Source organism: Thermobia domestica, chromosome 5 (genome assembly GCF_964235325.1).
Source record: "Thermobia domestica chromosome 5, izTheDome1.hap1.1, whole genome shotgun sequence".
NCBI classification, from domain to species: Eukaryota; Metazoa; Arthropoda; class Insecta; order Zygentoma; family Lepismatidae; genus Thermobia; species Thermobia domestica.
Window position 1 is genome coordinate 125,134,332 of NC_137458.1, and position 23,038 is coordinate 125,157,369.

Sequence of the window (23,038 nt, forward strand, 5' to 3'; positions counted from 1 at the left end):
AGACCACACTTATTAATGTATTACCTTCTTTTCTACATCTGTACAGTCTTAATATGCTTAATCAGTAATTTTTTATCTGCTGCTTCACTGTTCAAAAGAAAACAAATATTACTTACATTTTTTTTAAAAAGTGAAAATCATGTTTGACGTTACACATTTCGAAAAAGGAAAAGTTATATCTATAGATTGATGATAATTGAACTTGTACCTGTATAAAGAGATTAATAACAAGTCATTATCTATGGAGTTATTTTTAGAGTTTACTTAATAGGTAGAGAAAATATCAATTCCTTTGACGCATTGAATTGCTCTTGTAAGATAATGTTTGTTCGGTTAATACTTAAAATGTTTACTTGATGATAATTCAAGAATTAGAATTGTTAGAATAAAGGTTTTCTAAAATTCCCTTATAATTTAAGAAAATGTCGAAATAAAGATGAAATTCACACGTTTTTGGTAGTCAATACATTTTGTGTAACAGTATTATATTACGTGGATCATATACAATTATTAACTACTTTATCCAAGAAGTTACCGCAATTATTAGAGAACTTGTAAGTTTCAAAATTGAATATTGTTCCGTACTTCTGTTACAAGTGGAAGGTAACAAAATTTGGAATCCGTGCTGGGGAACTGTTGATGTTTTATTGAACATGAAAACAAAGAAATAGAAGGCATATAAAACTGCACTCAAACATAGAAAAGAAAAAAAAATCTATAATTGAAAGGAATATTAGAAATATAATGAAAACTTATTATCCACCATTGGATTATAGAAAATGTCCAACTTATGCAAGTAATTAATATGTTTATATCTTCCTTATTCGAGTTTGAAAGAAAGAGAGAGTAGGTGTTAGGTTACTGGCAAATTTAAGAGATATTTTAAAAAAGAAAATAACAAAGAAACTCAAAAGAATTCTTATTTCATAGTAATCAAATAAAGTTTTTATTTAGTTTTGATTATATATTAATCCTGCTATTCAAAAAATTCTCTGAGAAGATCGCTACGTTACTCTTTCTGTATTATGTTACTGATTATTTGATAATTTCTTTCAACACTTCGTTTACCGTCAGGTTTTCTTCAGTAACATCTTGTTCGGGGACTTGAGGGGAAAAAATCAAAATACGCGTCTCAGGGTCTGCACTGGCAGGGTTTAACGAGGAAATATGCCAGTTCCAGTGGAATGGTACATGCGTGGATCCAGCAGCACCCTCGGTTCTTTGTTCGAACTATTACCGCAAGAGGTGGTTTAAGCAACGTCCAGGTTTTATAGCGTTGATAAGCAAACGTGAAACATGTGGTGTCACTATGCCTTGTTGACGTGAAGGGCTAAATAGACGACTGTGTTCGAACGGACGTGCATGGTTGGCTTACTGGAAGATGGCTTCTTATTCCGTGAAATATGTGCGTGTACAAGGCTGTCTCCACGATAATGATGTGTATGTGGAGTCAATTGACAGAAGAGAACCATGCGAAGTGATGATCGGGTAATGGATTGCACAATGTAATCAATGACAGGCATCTTGTCTACGTGGCTATGATGATCGTACAGCGTTGTCCACAATGTTAGCTCGACGCTTGAACATGATAACGGTGTGGCCATGTCTTAATCGGCGGTTGACGGCAGCGCTGCTGAACTGGCGGCAAGCGTGCTTTAATATTGGATTACGTTGACCCAGAACCACAAGCGCCTTAGGCTCCAATGCCCATTGCTGACGTGCTAAGTGATAGACGGATAAGTCCCTATTTAAACTCCTGTGATTTCTGCATACGGTTAGACCTTATCATGGTGAGCGCAATCTGCCAGCATGCTTTGTGGGCGCCGGGTGGCAGATGTGTTGGTGTGGGTCACCATTGAGTACAATATGCGATCTCGGCTGCTACACATTTAGGAAATCTCACTAGTTACCGCTACATCGGGGAATTTCTACAGGCCGAAGTCATACTTTTCCTTCAAACAACACCGGATACCACATTTCAGCAAGACAATGCTCAGTCCCATGCATCCCAGAAGTACAAGTCATCTGCGAGTAACATCGGATACTTCTGGTTCCGTGTCCTTCAGATTGTACGACATATCGCCCATCGAAAATATGTAGGATATATTTGGTCGACTCAATGTTCGTAGTAGTCCTCCAGTAGATATTTATTGTTGATATCTTGTAGACTCGTATACAAGCAGCGAGTGAGCCGTTTCCTCCGGAACACATCCAACTCCTGTTTGATGTGTGATACCATGACATAATCATTACAGAACGTGATGGCATCTCGCCATAGTAATTTATCAAAATTAGGTTCTGAAATTGTAATAGTTTCTTTATAGTTAAATAAATAATGAATAATCACAAGACAGTCTCTTCTCTCAAGCATCCGAATATTTATTAAACAAAATAATAATTGCTTGAAAATGAAAATACAGGATTAAAAGCAAACAAAAAAGGAAAAATTAAATTAAAGGGTAAAAATTGTAATAAAATAAAGCTATACCGTGTTTTAAGGTGATTCTAACCATGAAACCAGTAAACAGAAATCTGTGACAAAGGACCAAGTCGGCATCAGTTACAAGCCTTGAAAATGTGGGCAAACAAAGTGATACTTTGCCAGAAAAAATGTTTCACTTGTTTTCATTAGTAGAATTATCCCTGAGACATTTTCGTTCTGTAGGAATTCGAAAGAAACTTTATAAAGTGTCAGTAAGACTAGGAGATAGAATGGAAGTGCAGTTGTTTTTACTTATTCTTCAGGGAGACAAAGAATTTGGAAAAGTATTGTCGGAAAATAATTTCCTCATAATAGAGTTACCTTATAGTTGTATTGAAAGAAGTTGTGATGCCCAGAAGTGTTATGATTCACGAATAAGTTATTGTAACGTAGTGCACTGTTGGATTCAGTCTTGTATATTTATGTATTATTACTCTTTTTATAAACTAGATAAGCTTTGTGTGTTGTCACAACACATATACACAAAATTTATATTGTGCTTTGTCAACTTAACAATGAATTTGCTTCTTTCATACAGTGTTTTGCGTGTTTTAATCTGAAGACTTGTTTAAAGATGTTTAATATTTCGAAGATAACTTTTCCTTTCTTTTTTCTCTTCTAGCTTCGTGGCGAAGTGGACTTGGATTCAATGCTCTTATTCACGCTCACCGACCAGATCTTATTGACTACGAATCCCTTATTCCATCTCGACACATCGATAACCTGAACAATGCCTTCGATATTGCTCAGAGAGAACTCGGTATACCAAGACTGCTAGATGCTGAAGGTAAGTCAATCATTTCATCAAATTAAGGAATTCTTTACATTCTGTCCTGCTATATTGTAATGTAGTTTACAATAGGGGTTACGAGGTTGAACTGAAGGCAATCCTGAAGCCCAGCAGTGTTTGTGATTGAAGACAAATTTTGATTTTTTTCTTAACCACAGTTACTTCTAATATTTATAAATTATTATTTTGATCAAGTTTGGAACACTGTTTTCTCGAGAAATGCACCACTTTATTTATAACAATTGTTATTGACCTTCCTGTCAGGTCAAGTTATTGACCTTCGATTTCAAAACAGTACAGTCCATTGAACCTAATTTTAGGTCTCATTTCCCCACTCCCTATCAAATCATTAAATGAAAATGGTGCCGCGCAATAATACAAGCGCAGTTAATATTTAAGCCCGTAGATTTAGTTCATTGGCCCGTATTTTAGAATATATTTCAAACCCGTGCACTCCGGGTGCTTCGCGGAGATATAGCAATCCTAGCTATTGTAATGAAGTCTATGTGCTAGTAACTATAAAATATATGTATATTTACAAATTTTTCCTTTTATTCTTACTATTGATACCTATTATTAAAAAATATATATATAATCAAATATAAACGGGGAAAACTTTGTGAAAGTTTGGATTACATAATACAAGGTTTCTCTAGTCTAATCAGTGTGTGAAGTAGAAATTTTATGGTACAGTTTTTCATTATCAAGACGTAATTGACTTTATTAAAATTTTCTAGAAGGCTAGATAGAGCTACAGTGTTCTGGATATTGGAATTCCGAACCACAAATTACAAGTAAAACTATCAGAGTGTCTACAGGTCAAGAAAGTCAAGAAATCAAAACTCTAGGTGAAGAATGTCAAGAAAAGTCAAGAAAATGGCAAGTCAAGAATTTGCAGTGGACGGTCCCAATATGAACATAAAATGTTTGCGTGATTTGAAGGATTGCCTCAAAATTGAAGCATATGATCCAGACCAGCCAGACATTTTTGACGTTTGAACATGTTGTTTGCATATTGTACATGGAGCCTACAGAACTGCTCATACAAGATTGGGTGGTCACTTCATGAGTTTCTTCGTTCTATTTAAATGATTATCCTTCCAGACGAGCAGATTACACACACCTTTCTGGTTACTTAAGATTTTCTTTAGTTTTGTGCAGTCAGGTGGCTGGAAAACTCGAAAGTCATTAAATGAACCTTAGAAATTATCACACTTCTTAGGAAGTATGTGAGTGGTGTCCAAAAAAAGCCTCCTCAAACTAAGAACTTCGAAAAGGTACAATAATTTCTGCGGGATCAGCTTTTAGTTGCGAAGCTTGAGTTTCTTCAGTCAGTTGCACTTGAGTTGGAGCTTTTTCTTGCCATATTTCAGTCTAATGATTCACTTCTGCCATTCATGTATAGGGAATTGTACAATATTGCAACCAGAGTCATTCGCAAAAATGTCTTGAATGGAATAATCAACGCCAGAAAGCTCACTACAATTGACTTGAGAAATCCGTCCAATATCAAAATGGCTCAGGATGTAGATGTTGGTTTTGGTGCTTCTGCTGCTTGCAAAGGTTTAAAAGATCTGGAGATATTCTCATTTCGTAACCAGTGCAGAGAGAATTTTTGATCACTCTGTTCAAGAAACTGGTTGAAAAGTACCCATTGGCCTGCAGAATTGTTAAAGGGACCTCTTGTCTTTCACCAGATGTAATGGCGAATAGCTTCTTACGAGTGTCTCGTAAGTGAAAGTGTTAATTATGACACAATAATAAATAAAGCCATACCCCATCCAGGATAAAAGTTAGTGTATTCTAAGAGGTAACACTGAAATGATAAGATTAGGTAAATTAGATGTGCAGTCTTTATTAATTACAAGTTGCTAAAACAAAAGTGTAAAATACTTTTAGGTTTCATCTGAACCGGCCATTGGTGGAGGATTTATATATATATATATATATATATATATATATATATATATATATATATATATATATATATTAAATAAATTGTAGTACTTGGCCAAGAACATTTTTAAAATCGTGAAGAAAAATCAAGAAAAGGTCAAGAAATTTGGATTCTCAAAACTTGTAGACATCCTGACTAGGTACGCTGGTCATAAGACATTGTTTTTAATCAGACACTATAAGAATTTGTAGATTTCCAAAATTACATTTTTTCTTCTTTTCTAATCGATGGATCTACAACATACCAAAATATCTTCTTCTGAATACAATAATAAATGATTATTTGATTATGATTTATAATTTTATCCCAGGTAAATACTTTCACTGTTATATTGTATCGCTACCAGTGTAATTCAAAGAGGAATGTAGTTTAAGTATAGTAATGCAATTCCCAGAATCCCCAGCATGATTCACACATTGATTTACAGTGTAAGATGTTCTAGGATGCTGAATCTATTTTGATTACGAATCACCAAATTGTGATAATTGGTAAATTTCATCGATCATGGGTTTGACTTCGTATGGGAAACCAACTTTTGTCTTAATTTTCTAATCTTAAAAATTATACAATTTTTAAAGTTGAACATGTATGTCACTACCACCATATGAAGGTCGTCCATCATTGTTAGGTCTGGAAATTCAAAAGTTCTTATGTATGCTAGCCCTCCATCAATATTAGGCAAAACATCTCTCCTTGTCCATCTCAACGTATTAGCTCTATGATTTCAGGATATATCGTTCATTACATATGTTTCATTGTACTTACGAGGGGATTTCAAAAAGTAAAGGCACATTTAAGAAAAGCTGTACTTATTCTAATGATAGAAAACTGAAACATGCCTTATTTTTCTACGTAACCTCCCCGGACTTCAATGCATTTCTTCCAACGTTTCACAAGTATCTTGATTCCGTCGGAGAAAAGGTTGCACCTATTGGTTTAACCAATTTTGCACCGCATCAATGAATACCTAATGATTGACGTTTAAATTTCTTAACTTCTGGTAATGGTGGGTGTTTCCGAACCATGCTTGCAGCCTTACTTTCTGGTTTGTGATTATGTGCCTATCGTTGACGTCGATGACCTGCCCGATCTTTCACATAAAGTTCTTCCCTGTTTGAAGCGTTCTATCCATTCGTAGATCTTGCTTCGCGATAAACAGCAGTCACTATACTGCGCTTGCATTCGACGAATACTTTCCGCAGATTTAACACCTTCCGCAAACAAAAAGCGAATCACTGCCCTCATTTCCTTCTTAGTGCAGATCGACAATGGAGCTGCCATGTTTAACGGTCTGCTACACTCCAACGACTAATGCAGGAATACGAGCGATACGTTGTCTCGAAGTGTTGCCAACTACACTCACTCAGCGCTGGTTACTAGCAGTGTTGCCAGTCCCTGGAAAGAAAAATTGCAAATGTGCCTTTACTTTTTGAATTCTTCTCGTATTTTAAGTATTAGAGTTCATAGAAATTACTTATTTTCTATCAAATTATGTTACTGGAAGATTTTAAGAAATAAATCTGAATAAGTAGATCATCTTCGCTGTGTTTTTGTAAACTCAGAGATCTATAATATTGAAAGTGGAAATTAGGAGGGTGGTGTGGTAGTTACCAATTACTCTCCATACCGCAGTAACCGAACTTCTAAAATAATTTTGGTAACATTTAAAAATTGTCAAAATTGTTGTACCAATCATTATGATATCCGCCAACTTGACTATTGGAAGAACTATAGCGTTATTCAAAACCATTCCATTTAGTTCAATGTGAGGCATTTATGATAATAATGTGCTGTTCATCGTGCTTTTTCGCTGTGTGTAAACATACAAGTATACGTATGAACAGAATTAAGAATTTTGGCTAATTTGTCTTTGTTTCTTTTGCAGATGTAGATACGAGTAGGCCGGACGAGAAATCAGTTATTACTTACGTCGCTTCTTACTATCATACGTTTGCTAGGATGAAAAATGAGATGAAGAGCGGAAGGAGAATAGCAAATGTAAGCAATGAAAATAAAAGAAATATGTATGTTGTATATATAATGCAGAAATGCAACTCTGCGAGCATTTGATTTGATTATTAGTCATTCTGTAGACCATATTACGTGTACAGTCAGCGACAAAAATTCTTTCAGTTTTGTAAAATTTATTTTGGGAATAACGGTGGTAGAAACGTACAACAGTGGTATAGCTGGAACGTACAGAAAATTACATTCTTTTTAATTTACTGAAAACTGTACTCATATTGTCCTTCCGTTCTGACGTTATTTACGAAACTAATTTCATCAAACAGAAAGAGTTTTTGTCACTTACTGTACATTTGTACAAGATGGTATACAACTCGTCTTATGTTTAAAACAGATACAATACTTACAACAAATAGAGTGCTTCTGTTTTTAACAATTTATGAAAGAAGATATAAAATCATTTTTGTAGTGTACAAAATAATAGTTATATACCTGGAATTCAGCATTTCAATTACTAATATATAATATAGCGAAAATACTATACATGGTATACCCTCTGAGGCCTCCTTCAGCTGTTCTGAGGAATCAAACATTTTACTATGTGGCAACGTCTTAGATTAATTTTGAACCAGTAGCATTGCTATACGAATCCATCAAGCAGTTACATCGATTGTTACGGTAATAGATTGTGCTAATGTTATCGTCTATAGAATTTAACTGCCATCTGAAAGAAGCGGTGCAACTATTTAATGGATTGGTAGATCTACTCTATGGTTCTTTATCTGCGATGTTGTCACATAGTGCAGTTCGCGTCTCCAGACGAGGAGTCAAAAGATTGCATATATATATATAATTAACCAGAATAGTGCTCTGTAGTTTATGGGCAACATAAGAAGTAATTTAATCATTTTTCAAAGTTACAGAATGAGCTACTTAGTTATTTATCTGCTGTATCGAACATGTTATTTAACAGTAGTTTACGTACTAAGCTGTCAAAAGAACTCGAAAATTAATAAGAGGGAAAAATGTCGCAAAGGAAGATTATTTTCTATTATATTAAATATTCCGTCATATGAGCTCACCTCAGATAGTCCAGATAGTTTAGAGATTTAAACCCTTTATTTTCATACCATCATGTTTACATGTATTGAAGTTGAGTATGATTGTAATTTAAGTAAATAAAAGAATTTATACAGCACGTTATTCCTAGGACATTTGTTTTTGGTATCAGTGACTTTAGATTTGATCGTTGGATAGTCCTGATTTTTTAAAATAATAATAATAATAATAATAATAATAATAATAATAATAATAATAATAATAATAATAATAATAATAATAGCAGCATTTTGAGCCAGGATAATGAAAATAAGTATCGAAGTACTGAAATAATGGACAAGAAAATGAGAGTGAAACCATTGGGAATTGATGTTCTGACCATACATTTCCCAGTCATGTGCGCTATATGGCTGATAATTATTAGTGTATTTTTATACTAAAGAAATGCGTTAACTGATTCCTTACGTAGATAATGCAGTCCTTATGTAAATGAAGGGTCTATTTTGATGTTTTCGATCGAACTGGAAACTCCATAAAGGTATATATTGTCAAATATAAAAGTTGAAAATATAAATTACTCTATTAAGAATAGTTAGTTGTAGAAAATCATACAATTCTATGTTTGATACGTTTAATTAAGGTTCTTGCTTATATTTTTCAGATTGTGGGTCAAATGATGGATGCCGACAAAATGAAAGTTCACTACGAAAAATTAACAACAGATCTTCTGGAGTGGATTAGGTTAAAAATAATTGAACTGGAAGACCATAATTTTCCCAATTCTTTGGAAGGAATTCAGAAAGAGTTACTTCGATTCAAACAATATCGAACTGTAGAAAAACCACCAAAGTACGTTAAGTTCTTCATCTCTTTAGTACATTATTTTTAAAGTAACTTTACAAAGAAAAACAAAATATATTTAAATGTATAATCATATGTAGCATTCCATCAGGGTAGTAATAAATCTATTATTTTTTAGGCCTTTACCGCTTTAATTACATTCTGATGCAAAATCGAACTACCACATAAATATTTTTAAAATATTGGAGGGAAATCAACTACATTATAAGGAGCCATTTTTACGTGCCGTAGTGTGTGCTTTGTGATAGTAGCCAGGTATTAATATTTCTGACGCAACTCCCCATATATGTGTCTGATACCATACAAGATAACATGTTTCGATTTGTGTCACGTATAAAAACTCTCCAACAAGTAATAATGTAACATTTTGACCATCAGTATGTTATCCTGGAGGGCGCAGTGGCTCAGTGGTAGAGCGTTTACCTCAGGTGTATGGGGTCCCTGGTTCGATCCCAGCACGCGCCGTGTGGACTTTATGGTGGACAAACACCGTGCTCGTGGGTTTTCTCGGGGTTCTCCCGTTTCCTTCCACTTTCTTCATTCCACCATTTCATTCAATTCTCATCATCACCGTCTCCTTTAGCCTAACCGGCTTAACCGTGAGACGTAAAACTGAAAAATTTCATTTCAGTATGTTATCCGTAGGATATATAAAGGAAAGAGAGAGAGCCCTATGTAAATACAAGTAAGAAAATACATAAAAGCATATCCGACCACGATACCTTTTGTAAACATCAATTATAAAAGGCATGAATTCAATATGTTGTATCAGATCTGTAGAATCACCAAAAATAATTTTTTACACCCTAGGTATAGATTCTGATCAAATATTATCTAGTTGGCGCGTATTAGGTACAGTTTTAATAAAGTACCTAGGTATAGGTTCTAGTACACTGGAAAGTACATTAGATACATGCTACGTACTTAACTAAAATTAGAATTAGATTAGTTAAAAGTCGGGAGGCCTGAATCGAAATGCAAAGTTTGAAATCGTAGAAAAAGTAAATATTAGACTTAAGGTTCATAGACGATAATAATAGTAAACAAATTATGATTTAGGTCAAGAGTGCTAGGTCATACCAGGTGTATTTATATAAAGTAATTATGTTTTTAGAATCAAAATATGTTGCTCTCAGTTATTTTACAACGTACTACCTTGGTTTGTTGCAAACTCTTCTCATTAATTGAATCTCAAATCTGATTCTCAAGAATTGAATCAAATACATTTGAATCTTCTTTGAATAATTACAATCTTTATTTTAAGTTGAAATATTTAACTTCCGTACAAAATTTCGTGCTTTCTACATTCAATTGCGAAAACAGACCTTGTAAAAAGAGATGGGTGCCTTAAAGCACCTGGATGTAGCAGCTACAAGTAAAATATTGATATTTAATTAGTTGCATCTCGATAATAAACTGTATCTAGATTTTACTTGAATCTATGAATCAAGTGAAGGCAGATCTATTATAACTGATTGCTGGAAGCCATGTTGGCTCAATGGTAGAGCACTCTTCTCTGGTATAAAGGGTCTCTGGTTGGATCCTAGGCCATGTGAATTTGTTGTGGGGAACATTGTGTTTGTGAGTTTTTCTTGGAGTTCTCCCGTTCCACCTACATTCTTATTGCACTAATTATTTTCATAATCATTTTCTTTCATTAAAAATACGTCTCCTTTAGCCAACAAAGCATAATCGTGGAACTAAAACCAGAAACGTTCATTTCATTCTCTGATTTCAGAGATATTTTCTATATTCTAAGTATTGAAAGGGATTTTTTAAGTTTAGAATGTTTTGAGGTTTTAATTAGTCTTTCTTAGGTTAAAACTTAAGGCTGACTAAATTGCCACAAGTGTGCACATTAAATTATTGCATGAAGTTAAGACCTGGAGGTTTATACATCCTTTTTCTTCTTTGTTTCCATCCTAGGTACAAAGAAAGAAGTGAAATTGAAGCTCTCTACTTTCACATCAACACTCAATTGAAGTCTCTGAATCAACCAGCATTTACTCCACAAGATGGCCAGCTGATACATGATTTGGAAAGATCATGGGAGGAGCTAGAGCGAGCAGAACATCGGCGGGAAGTGGCGTTGAGACAAGAACTCTTACGGCAGGAACGACTCGAACAATTGAACTACAAGTTTGAACGAAAGGTGCGTTTGTTATTTATTTACTAGCTGAAATGCCCATTCTTCGCTTGGAGAGAATATGTGCATGGGAAATATTTGAATCCTCTTTACCCTTAGGATACACATTTCAGTGAAAGTGCAATGATAAGAATTCATAAGATATTCTATTTTTGGCACACTCTATCCCCCAAGGAATATAAACTTTAATCGAAATGACGAAATCCCACATTGACATAGATACTATGTTCCAGAAGTTATTCCAGGCGGGTCAGCCGTTTTTCCGTCCCCAACAACGATGAATTCGACACTATTCTCTGTCATTTTGCATAATTTAATTTTTCACCCTCTCTCACCTATCGTGCCGATGGGGGCTGGACATGGGACAGACATGGGCTGGTTTAACAACCTCGGGAGTATATACACTATGTGATCAAAAGTATCCGGACACCTGGTTGAAAATGGCATACTTTCAATCAGGTGCTGGAAGATTTCTTGGGGACGGCAGCCCATTCTCCACGGAGTGCTGAACTGAGGAAAGGTATCGATGTAGGTCGGTGAGGCCTGGCACGAAGTCGGCGTTCCAAAACATCCTAAAGGTGTTCTATAGGATGCAAGTCTGGACTCTGCAGGCTAGTCCATTATAGGGATGTTATTGTCGTGTAACCACTCCGCCACAGGCCGTGCAGTATAAACAGGTGCCCGATCATGTTGAAAGATGCAATCGCCATCCCCGAATTGCTCTTCAACAGTGGGAAGCAAGAAGGTGCTTAAAACATCAATGTAGGCCTGCGCTGTGAGTGCTACGTAAAACAACATGGGGTGCAAGCCTCCTCCAAGAAAAACACGACCACATCATAACACCACCACCTCCGAATTTTACTGTTGGCACTACACACGCTGACAGATGACGTTCGCCATACCCACACTCTGCCATCGGATTGCCACATTGTGTACCGTGATTCGTCACTCCACATAACGTTTTTCCACTGTTCAATCGTCCAATGTTTACGCTCCTTACACCATGCAAGGCGTCGTTTGGCATTTACCTGCGTGATATGTGGCTTATGAGCAGCCGCTCGACCATGAAATCCAAGTTTTCTCACCTCACGCCTAACTGTCATAGTACTTGGAGTGGATCCTGATTCAGTTTGGAATTCCTGAGTGATGGTCTGGATAGATGTCTGCCTATTACACTTTACGACCCTCTTCAACTGTCGGTGGTCTCTGTCAGTCAACAGACGAGGTCGACCTGTACGCTTTTGTGCTGTACGTGTCCCATCACGTTTCCACTTCACTATCACATCAGACACAGTGGACCTAGGGATGTTTAGGAGTGTGAAACTCTCGCGTACAGACTTCTGACACAAGTAACACCCAATCACCTGACCACATTCGATGTCCGTGATTTCGTCGAAGCCATCTTGTTTCGGAATAAATTATAGTAAACTTAAATGAATTTTACTTTTTAGGAGAAAGTGTTTTCTTTACCTTGGAAAGTGTAACGGTACTTCATTACCACAATCAAGTGCCCATTAGAAATGAGTACATTGTCATTAATAAGGAATCTAATATAATATTTTTTGCCTTATGTTTTGACTATATATATACCCATAAATTAATTACTATCTGTGATCCAATAAATTAATTAATGTACCTACTTCTTCAGCAGCTGTGTTTGCGATAAGTGAAGTTACAGAAAACTATAAAAGACCAGACATTGAATAAACTATCATGGATATGCTCTGATGTAAATACTAGAAGATAGTAATCATTTCACTGTTATGTGCACCCCCCCCCCCCCCCCACGCACATACTCGAATATAAGTCGAATATAAGTCTCTCTTATTTTTCAAAGTGTAGGGTATAAAATTCTTGAGAGTCACTTATAATTGCATAATATGTTTTTTGACAAGTTGTAGAAATACCAGTAGATTTTTCTTTTTTTTATGAGATTTACGATAAGCTGTAAACAATCACTATGATTTGAGAATTTTGATAGTTTAAAATTCTGTTGTCGGATGTTTAATTTTTTCAGTTCATAACTGCATGTAAGTTCAAGCATACTATTATTCAGAATAAATAGAAGTACTACCGATAACTCTATCTGGAAAAACACTCCTAACAAATCACTTGTTTTACAGTCTATGATGAGACATTGGTTTGGTAGTTCCGTGAATTTTCTATAGTGATCTTTACACGCACCGCGTGCGTGTATATACATAATTGATGGATTTTCAAAATCTAGACTTTTTCTTTAGGAGGGGGATGCCTATATTCGAATAAATGCGATGTAATTTGAATACATATTTTCAAAATGTAGTGAAATAGAAAACTCAGGTGTGTTGCATTTAGAAGGGAATTTATATAATTCTTAATAAAACGCATTAGGAATGTCAGTGCTGTGAGTTTGTACTCGTACTTTTGTCCACATTTTGCTTGTAGAGCAAAATAATATCATACTTACTAATTTATTTCTGTCATGCTTATTTATTTATTTATTTATCTTTTAGAGCGTTCTCCGAGAAGGATACTTGAAAGAAATGATACAAGTTTTGTCAGATCCCAGATATGGCAGCAATATAGCCCAGGTCGATGCAACAGTTAAAAAACATGAAGCTATTAGTGCCGACATATTAGCTAGAGTAAGTATAATGGTGTGTTCGTAAGCCTGTAGATCGAAAACCCATATCGTTATTTAGTGTCAAGATTCGCATGTAAAATTTGATACTTGTTCAAATGTAACTGTAATAACATATACTTGTATAATGAGTCTGAAAAGCTTTTTTATATAACTAAAGATTTGATTTTAAAGAAATCTAACAATGACATACTGTTAAACATAATATATATTTATAACTGTATTATTACCATTGCATAATAATAATAGTTAATTGTATATTTGTAGGAAGAACGTTTCCATGATTTGACAAACATGGCTGAAGAATTAGTTCAAGAAAATTATCATGGCAAGGATCGAGTCAAGAAGCGTGAGCAAGAAGTTTTGCAGAGGTGGCAGGAATTGTTGGAACTCCTGGAAAAGCATAAAATCAACCTCACGACGTTCTGTAATCTAATGGGAATGTTAAGAGAAATTGATACACTGATGGGAACTATTCATGAATTAGAGGTAAGCAGAATCTGTTGTATATGACGAAAAGATTTATGTAGTAAACGAAATTTGTAAGCACGTGCATTGATCCACAAATTAATTTGAAAATAAAGCTATAAGAAGTAAACATTCAAGAGAACTTCCTTAGTACATACGACGGGAGAGGTCCGTCAGTTTTTGAAAATTATATATAATTTAAAGAACGAGTGCTAGCACAAAAATTAATGACTGCTATTTTGGAGTTATGGGTATGATACAATATCTCTTTATTTTATTAATATTTTAGACATACTTACGTGTATGCTCAGTGTTTCGTTAATCTCGAAGAAATAGAATAAGAGTATGGTGTAATTTTAAATTTAAGATTTTTTTCGTGTGAAAACAGTAGTAACAAATTTGTAATTAAAAAAAAAAAAATATTTAACAAAGATTATTTCTTGCAGTGATAAAATCACTGTGTTCTACATGAATTTCCTCCTAGATTATGTATATAAAATCAAATAGCAGCATTAAAAACTTTTGGTGGATAAAGAATTACCTATGTTCAATATAAACTGAATTCAAAGTGAATTACTTTGTTGAAAATTCTATAAGTGGGTAGTTTCTTTTTTTTCTCTCTCTTCCTAGTAGATAAAGTGAAATATGGTATAGAGGCTTATATAATATGAGCAGCCATATTAGACGGGAATTTTTCAAAATGCTACGTAACACCTTCATCCATTAAATCATGCGGTTGTGTTCCTTTAAAAATACTGCCTTTATTTAGTCTATTTCATTGCCAGATTTTTATATATATATATATATATATATATATATATATATATATATATATATATATATATATATATATAAAGGTGTTTATAGTTTAGCATTAGAATTTCATGTAGAGTGAAATGTGGAGCTCGATTAGTATATGTTCAATTGAGTGAGTTTTGAATAGGAGTTTGAATTAATATTTGAGGAAATAAAATCGTTAGCTTGGTATAAAAATAACGTATTAATGCTATGAACGAATAATTAAGTTTTCAGATTCGAATTTCATGTTTGGCCACCTGAACTATTGTTTATTTATTTATTTATTAAGGTTCCGATAGAGATCCCTGAAGTTAATTGAGGAATAATATAAATATTTCTTACTGCTTTGCTTTTTTTTTTAACGTTTCCAATGCAAAATACTCTTGTGTCGGATACATCTGGAATTCGATTGATACATGAAGAAAATAAATACCAAGATGGGACATTAGCTCTAAATACTGTATTTTTATAAATGAAAAAAGTTAATGGGGATATAATTACATAAATAAGATCAGTTTGTAGTAAAGAAGGTGGCTTGATCTTTTGGGAAAATCAGTTTGACTTGTGCTAAAAAAAAATTACGATATAATATTTAATTACTAAGACTATAATTACAGTAAGAAATATATTCAAGTTTAACCTTAATTTCAGGTGAACTTCTTGTCGGAGGATGTTGGTCCTCATCTTTTGGCTGTTGAGGATCTGTTACAAAAACACAGTCTAATGGAGTTACAAGTGACAGCTATGGGTGAAACAGTACGACGGTTAGGACGTCAGGGACAACAGTTCATCAACAGTGGCAATAGGGAAGCAACTCTTCTTCAAACACGGTTGGAGAAATTAAACTCGGCATATGACAAGTACGTTATAGTTGCTACGAATATTTTGAGAACACTTATACGTATGTTGTAACAGTACGAAATTAGAACTCAACTACAGTTTGTGTTAATTTTATCATTTGACTTACTGCATATTTATAATCATTACTGAAATAAAACTCACTGAGAATTAATTATAATAGTAATTTAAAGAAGACCTATTATTCAAACAAAACGTGTGCATAATGCCAGCAGTATTATATGCATATCACAGTTAAAAATTGAATTTCCTAGTGAAACTTGCTGCATTGAGAAATCCTAAGGTATTGCATTTAGTATTTAACTTGAAACAGCTTTGGTTGCAAGCGAATGTATATCGTACATGTTAAATCCTATTCACTTCAGTGCAACCTTAGCATTAAAAATTCAAATACTTGTCCAGAAATGGCTAACAGTTGTTATATATATTTATTTTTTATTGATTTTCTTTAAGTTCAATTTGCCAATGGAAGTATCCATAACTTCGTATTTCCCTGTTGGTGTTTATTGACAAATGTTCAGTTAGAAATTTCGATTAGTTTTCATGCTAGTTATCAAAGCACAGATTAATGAATTTGAAACTATTTTGAGAATTCTTGAATGAAATTGGTACTTAATATATATTTTTAAAGCTCTGATAGTGTTGGAAAATATATGAAATCTAATAAAACTAAAGCCAAAATAGTACTTAAGTGCTTTCAAAACTAGAAACAAGTTGACAGGTCAAAAACACGTGCAGATTTGTTTTGAAGAAGGGAATCTACGTCACATAGTTATTGCGGTCACTCAGCGAGGGTCCAATCATAAACCTCTTTTTAGCAACAGTGGGTGGAGGGTTTCCCTGGTAACAGATCTTAACATTCCAATGTTGCCGCTGGTAAACATGTGTTTTCAGAAGCTATTTTAGTCTTTTGTTTCTTTGTGCGTGGAAGTGATTAAAACACACACACACACAGACAGACCCTCTTCCCTTTCCAACATGCACAAACTGGGACCACAAATATATCCTTTCGTCCATCCAAACAAACCAATATTTAGAGATTTTCCTTTTCGCTAAGTTTCACAGGACAGCTCCAGCTGATGACTCATCTGGATGCGCACGAAGTGGCAACAGTATACCACGTGCTTCTCCAAACGTCAATTTGTTTCTAGTTTTGAAAACACTATATATTGCAATCAATCAGATTTACTTCTTCAATTATATTTTGCTTTCAGTGTTATTAAAAAGTACTTCGAGACTAATTACAATATTAGTACCGAGTTTCGATACTACTTACATTCTCTTAATTACATTACGATATAGAACTGCAAAGTAGCAAGTTCTGGTGTGCAGTGACTGTCATATAGATAACTTTTTTTTTTTTCTTTCTTTTTTCAAGGCAATGATCTGGTATGAATTCTGACTTGTTATAAGTAAGAGGTAGTATTTGTTTTCCTTGAGATTAGAAGGTTTTTACTTCAAAATTTCTAACTGTGCTTATAGTATTAACTCAATAGTAGTATTAATCTACCAGTAACTTTTTCGCAGGCGTGGTGGTTCAGTGTTAGAACGCTTACCTCTGGTGCGTGAGGTCCTTCCTTCGTTCGATCCCAGTGAACTTTGTGTTGAACAAACACTCTGTGCGTAGATTCTCTCGAGGTTCTCCCGTTTCATCCCACTTTCTTGATTCTACCATATTACTCATTGTCATAATCACAATGACTCTTAACCTCTGTGCGTAATTGTGGGACGAACTAGAAATTCCATTTCATTGTATAGTGTTTCTAAGTTATGCAACTTTCTTATACAACGATATTCAATGATTAACACACAATATTCGTTTCTTTTTGCCAGTCTCATTCAACAAAGTAAAACACGAAGAGCTCGTCTAGAAGATGCGAGGAATTTGTTTCAGTTTATCCAAGACCATGAAGAGGAGGAAGGATGGGTAGTGGAGAAACAAAGAATATGCAAAGCAGGAATTTCAGCCAAAGATTTACGAGCAGTTTTGAGTCTTCAACAGAAGCATAAAGTGAGACATTGGTTTTCATGTTGTCACACGGCTTTCTGTGCATGTTCTAACGCTTTTGTGGGAATTACAATTTAAATTATGGCATTTTTATTTTGCTTGTTAATTTGGCTGTTTTTGGCTGTAGTCGCCTATATGAAAGCATTTTATAGTGATTATTTTGCATGTTGGTTTTCTGTAGTTAATAGAGGTGCTTTTATGAAATTATTTCATATGTATCTGAGATCGTGAATTTATTCTGAAATTTACTGGAGTAATTACAAAAGTAGGACAAAATGAACGATATCGAAATATAACACAAAGTTACAAATGGGATTGATAGAAATATTGGTAGAGTTGATATATTTAAAAAAAAAAAAAAAAGTTTGCAATGACCTGAAAGTTAATCTTTCTATCGTTACTGCCTATTAACTTAATCAAGTTTACGTTAATAGAGTTTGATTAACACCTGATTAAGAAGAAAATCAAAACTAAAATAAGAAAATTCGTTTTCTAAAAGGTGTTCTTGTTGCTTATAAAATAGTCCAATCAAAGGAAAATTAAATCTCTTAAGCACAAATAAATATAAAATCTCATTTTAACGTTTATTTATTTATTTTATTAATTTTCGGCTTTTGTCATAAATTGTGTCTTCTGCTTGTTCGTTATTCTAGGTGTAAATGTAGTATGTGACCTGTTAATCGTGGCATTATTTTAAAATAAATTTGTATCTTTAATAAAACCAAATTGTTCCTATTTTGTACTAACAAATATTGGTTTTTGTATGTTTGGTTAATAGTTATGAGTAGCATTTTTGTTTTCATAGTTAACAGTATCATTGTTTGTTTCATAGTTGCAAGTAGCATTTATAACATCTAAATATAGAAGAGTGGTTAAGTTCACATTGGAAAATTTTTTTAACTTAATTTTAGTAAGTTATAATCCTAGTCATATGTTGGTTGCAGGGATTTGGACGTTCAGAAACAGATAAAAAATTTTGATTCTATATTCCGAAGATGATTAGCGAAGGTTCTGGTATACAGAATATTCAGAGTTTGGAAACTTAGATTAACGGTTAAATTGTTTTGCGTAGTAGACGTCATGTTTACATTATTATTCTAAACATTAGTTTTCTTGATAGGCGTATGTAAAATTTTGATTAATAACTCTTCTTAATGAGCGAGCAAATGAATTTTAGAAGTAATGCAGCCGTTGCCTATTGAAGACAGATGCGGTATTTTTGTTTTGTGACTGACAAAGATACTGAAAAGAATATAAGTCAGAATCTCTGACTTCGGTATTGATATTCAAAGCAACTATGCTACGTTTTATTTATCAGATTTTGGTCGGTCTCCTTTCTTAATCTAAATCGTTACACACTGTAAAGTAATGTGATTAAATTCTCTTATTTTCTACATTAATTTATTAAGAAAATGTAGGTTAGTGAACTTACCTGTTTAAGGTTGTGAGAAGAATTAATTTACTGTTATACACAAAACACAAAATACTTGAAGTAAAATACGATTTATAACAACGTTCTAGTGCAATTGATAAAATAAATGCTTACCGTTTATCGATGTAATTTAATAACAAACGCTTCTGCGACTGATAAATTCACCAAATAAGATAAGCCAATTAGCTGTTTTTAAAAAATCCTCCCATCGTTTAGACGTTTATTAGCATAAACTTAAACGGACTTATCGTATTAGTCTGTCTTTAATACTCAGCTTGCATAGTACTTTTAGTTTATAAATAAAGTGTTGTTACAAGTTTTTTTGATGATCTTATTTTAAAATTATTCGAAGTTTTTTTTCTTACTTTTAATGTTTGTACTAGATATGACAAGATATCCATATTTAAAATAGGATTTGAAACATTTAATTATAAGGCAACCAATATGGTAATCACTGTATTTCCTGAATGTAGTGAAGTTTTATCAAGGACCAAAGTAATGTAATTTTCCATACTTTATTTATTCAAATACCACTCCGAGAAACTAAATCACTCTTTTGGCTCAGTGTGTGTTTTAATCCTGTATGTTATTCTATTATAAATCATTCTCAGTTTTGGTACTGAGTTTAGAACTGTCCAAGAAACTTTGTACACATTTTGATCCTGAATTGATAATTGAACGTGAAATTTACGGAAAAACGTGGAAACAGACTTTTCTTTTTGGGAATAAATAGAAGCACTACAGCTTCAGCTTGCTTCATCTCATAACTTTAAACTTCCAAAATTAAACATCCATGTTTATAAATCAAAACAAGCTGCATTTCTCACCATTTTTATTCTTCTAATGTTATTCTATTATAAATCGAAATAAAGCTAGGTAACTTACGTAGTCTGGCTTGTACAATATTACTTTATCAGTTAGCGTAATATGTTAAATGAACCATTATTGCCTTTAGTGAATTTTTATATCTGTTTCATTGTACGTGCGAAAATTTTTGCGATGTTTTGGCATACATAAAGTTATTGTTGGAATGACGTGTTCATTGCCAAGATATGATACAAAATGTACTCTATATTTTTTAATTTCTTTGAAGGCAGGTTGTCTTGGCTTGTAAGATTGTGTCTTGTGTCCTTAAAATACAGATTTAGTGGCTTTTTATTAGTAACTAGTTTGGTAAATGTAGTGGTATTTATTTACAGTAAGTAGTTTGGTAAATGTAGTGGTATTTATTTACAGTAAGTAGTTTGGTAAATGTAGTGGTATTTATTTACAGTAAGTAGTTTGGTAAATGTAGTGGTATTTATTTACAGTAAGTAGTTTGGTAAATGTAGTGCTATTTATTTACTTACTGCATGAATATAGAAATAGTAGTAGTGGCTGATATTAAAATGGCTTGACTAAAACTATTATTAGATCCCAAAAAGTTCTGTCATATTTCCACGTGGTGTCTACTGATGGCGCTCTGTACACCTCTAGTTTTGAGGTAGAAAAATGAAAAAGGTAATTTTTAGCGAGTGTTTCGTCTTGTATCGTAGCAGTTAAAGTGAGCTTTAAAATTGCTAATCACCAACAGATGACAGGACACTTCCCCTATCTTTTCGATGTACAAGCAGCGATGATATTCGCAACAATTCAATCAAATTCAAGAGAGAAATATTTGAACATGCCCAATATCAAGTTGAATCGATAATCAGAGAATAATCCGTGCACACTTTTTGTCTTGTTTCATTGTTAAGAGAGCATCAGTTCTAGAGAGTGTTTATGAAGGTGAATTATTTTAAATATTGTCGCTCCTTTTAGAACCCACTGGAAAGATAAGAGAAACACGCTGCCACCTATTTTCCATAGTCATGCTTTACACTCACCTTAAACGGGAACATCAGTGAGAGCATGTCAAACATGGGAACTGCGAATACCATGCGAACTTGTATGCTTTACGAGTTTAGCTGAATACAAAAGTTAGTAAGACGAGAATAAAAATTAATAAAATTATTCGGCGGGGGTGTAGTATAAACAATCGAAGAGTACAACGGTGGTTTAACAAATTTAAGAAGGACATTGGAATTCGTCCAGGCAAGACACGTACAAGCGATAGAAATTGTGAGGTACTCAAGGTTGTTATTTAGACAATAATAATAGGTGGACACATGAAACATTGGCAAATTGCAGTTCAAATTCTTTTACTAAAGCGTTCCACCAGTTGGAAAACGGAAACAAGTGTGATGATAAATTGATTGAGCTCAGAAAAAGATACGAACAAATATCTGTTTCTTTGTTGTCTTGTCAGAAGATAGATTCGTTTCTGGGCAGAAAGCTAACGTGCAATTAGAAGTGGCTTGATTACGACGATGCTTATGGCATCGTCATTGTTTACCATCACGTGAAGAGCTCCTTTGTGGCAAAGCGGTTAGCGTACGCACCTTTGGCGTGGGAGACCCGGGTTCGATTCCCGTTGGGAGCTCATGTGGTTCGGATCCCACATTAATCAGTAGGTCCCGTCTCATATAGCCTCGCTGCTGAAAGGGACGTTAAACTCAAAATCAACTCAACTACCACATGAACCACTCCAAAACAACCAACTTTGCTGAATCAACGGAAGTAATGTTCGTCAAGTTCTTCGTTTCGTAATCTACCTGGAATTATGAATTATATATCTGGCCATTCAACATCTGTGGCCTTTTAAGCCCGTCGCGCGTACGGGATGAGGTCCTTCGGTGATCACACTACCTGGTGAATGAGGAGAGGGAAGTAAGCGAGCTTGGACTTTTGTTAGGTACCATCCCAGGATTTGTCTGGTGCGAATGAGGAAAACCCAGGAAAAGCTCACTCAGGATGGCTAGCCTGAAGATGCTTTTACATCTTTCCAGTCGAGTTTCCTACCGTAAATCGAACCCAGGACCACTCGCACCAAAGTCGAGAGTGTCAGCGACTGCGCTACGCGGGCCCAGATGTGATTTACCTGGAGTATCTTATCGCGAACTGCTGTTACCTGGCCAACCAACTAATGGAATTGTATACTTGCAGCAGTTGAAACGCGTGCATGAAAACTGAAAACAGTGGAGCTGGTGCTTGTGAATCACAAAGGTGTTATTCTGCTTCAGGACAATGCAAGCATATATTGCTCACTTTACCCGTAACATCATGAAACTCGAATATATCTCTCATAATCCGCGGACATTGCGCAGTCGGATTACCATTTGTTTCGAAATGCGACAGAATTATTTTGGGTTCCTTTTCGTAGTCTTATATTGTTTAGTGATTGAGGAATGCATTTGTAATAGGGTGCATGTGTCTTTTTTTCTTTTGCATGATTGGTGGCTGTAACGTGGATTCTTTCGGAATTTTGGGTAGACCAAGTACCAGGTAGTTTTCAGATTTTAATTTTACAATAACTACTCTTACATTGAGCAGTTCATTCAACAGTTGTGTTTTTTTTTTTGGTGCTTCTGCTTTATGGTAGTTTATTATATTTGTAAGTATTCGTATCGTGGACATTTTTGGTAGTAGATTTATGGTGGAATCTTAATCAGAACTAAAGAGAAGAACAATATGAAGGCAGCGTAATGTAAACTGAAAATCAGTCTTCTTACATCA

General features: G+C 34.3%; 1 protein-coding gene across 10 annotated transcripts in view; it reads left to right on the forward strand.

The window, feature by feature from the left end:
- kst (spectrin beta chain, non-erythrocytic 5 kst) overlaps positions 1-23,038 on the forward strand; it is a 446,615-nt gene that overhangs the window by 318,920 nt on the left and 104,657 nt on the right. For all 10 annotated transcript variants that reach the window (XM_081759067.1, XM_081759061.1, XM_081759058.1 and 7 more), the window contains exons 6-13: positions 3,105-3,269; positions 7,115-7,227; positions 8,915-9,102; positions 11,041-11,266; positions 13,753-13,884; positions 14,148-14,369; positions 15,798-16,006; positions 17,838-18,015. In XM_081759067.1, coding sequence (XP_081615193.1) covers positions 3,105-3,269; positions 7,115-7,227; positions 8,915-9,102; positions 11,041-11,266; positions 13,753-13,884; positions 14,148-14,369; positions 15,798-16,006; positions 17,838-18,015 — 1,433 coding nt within the window. The remainder of the gene's footprint in view (positions 1-3,104; positions 3,270-7,114; positions 7,228-8,914; positions 9,103-11,040; positions 11,267-13,752; positions 13,885-14,147; positions 14,370-15,797; positions 16,007-17,837; positions 18,016-23,038) is intronic.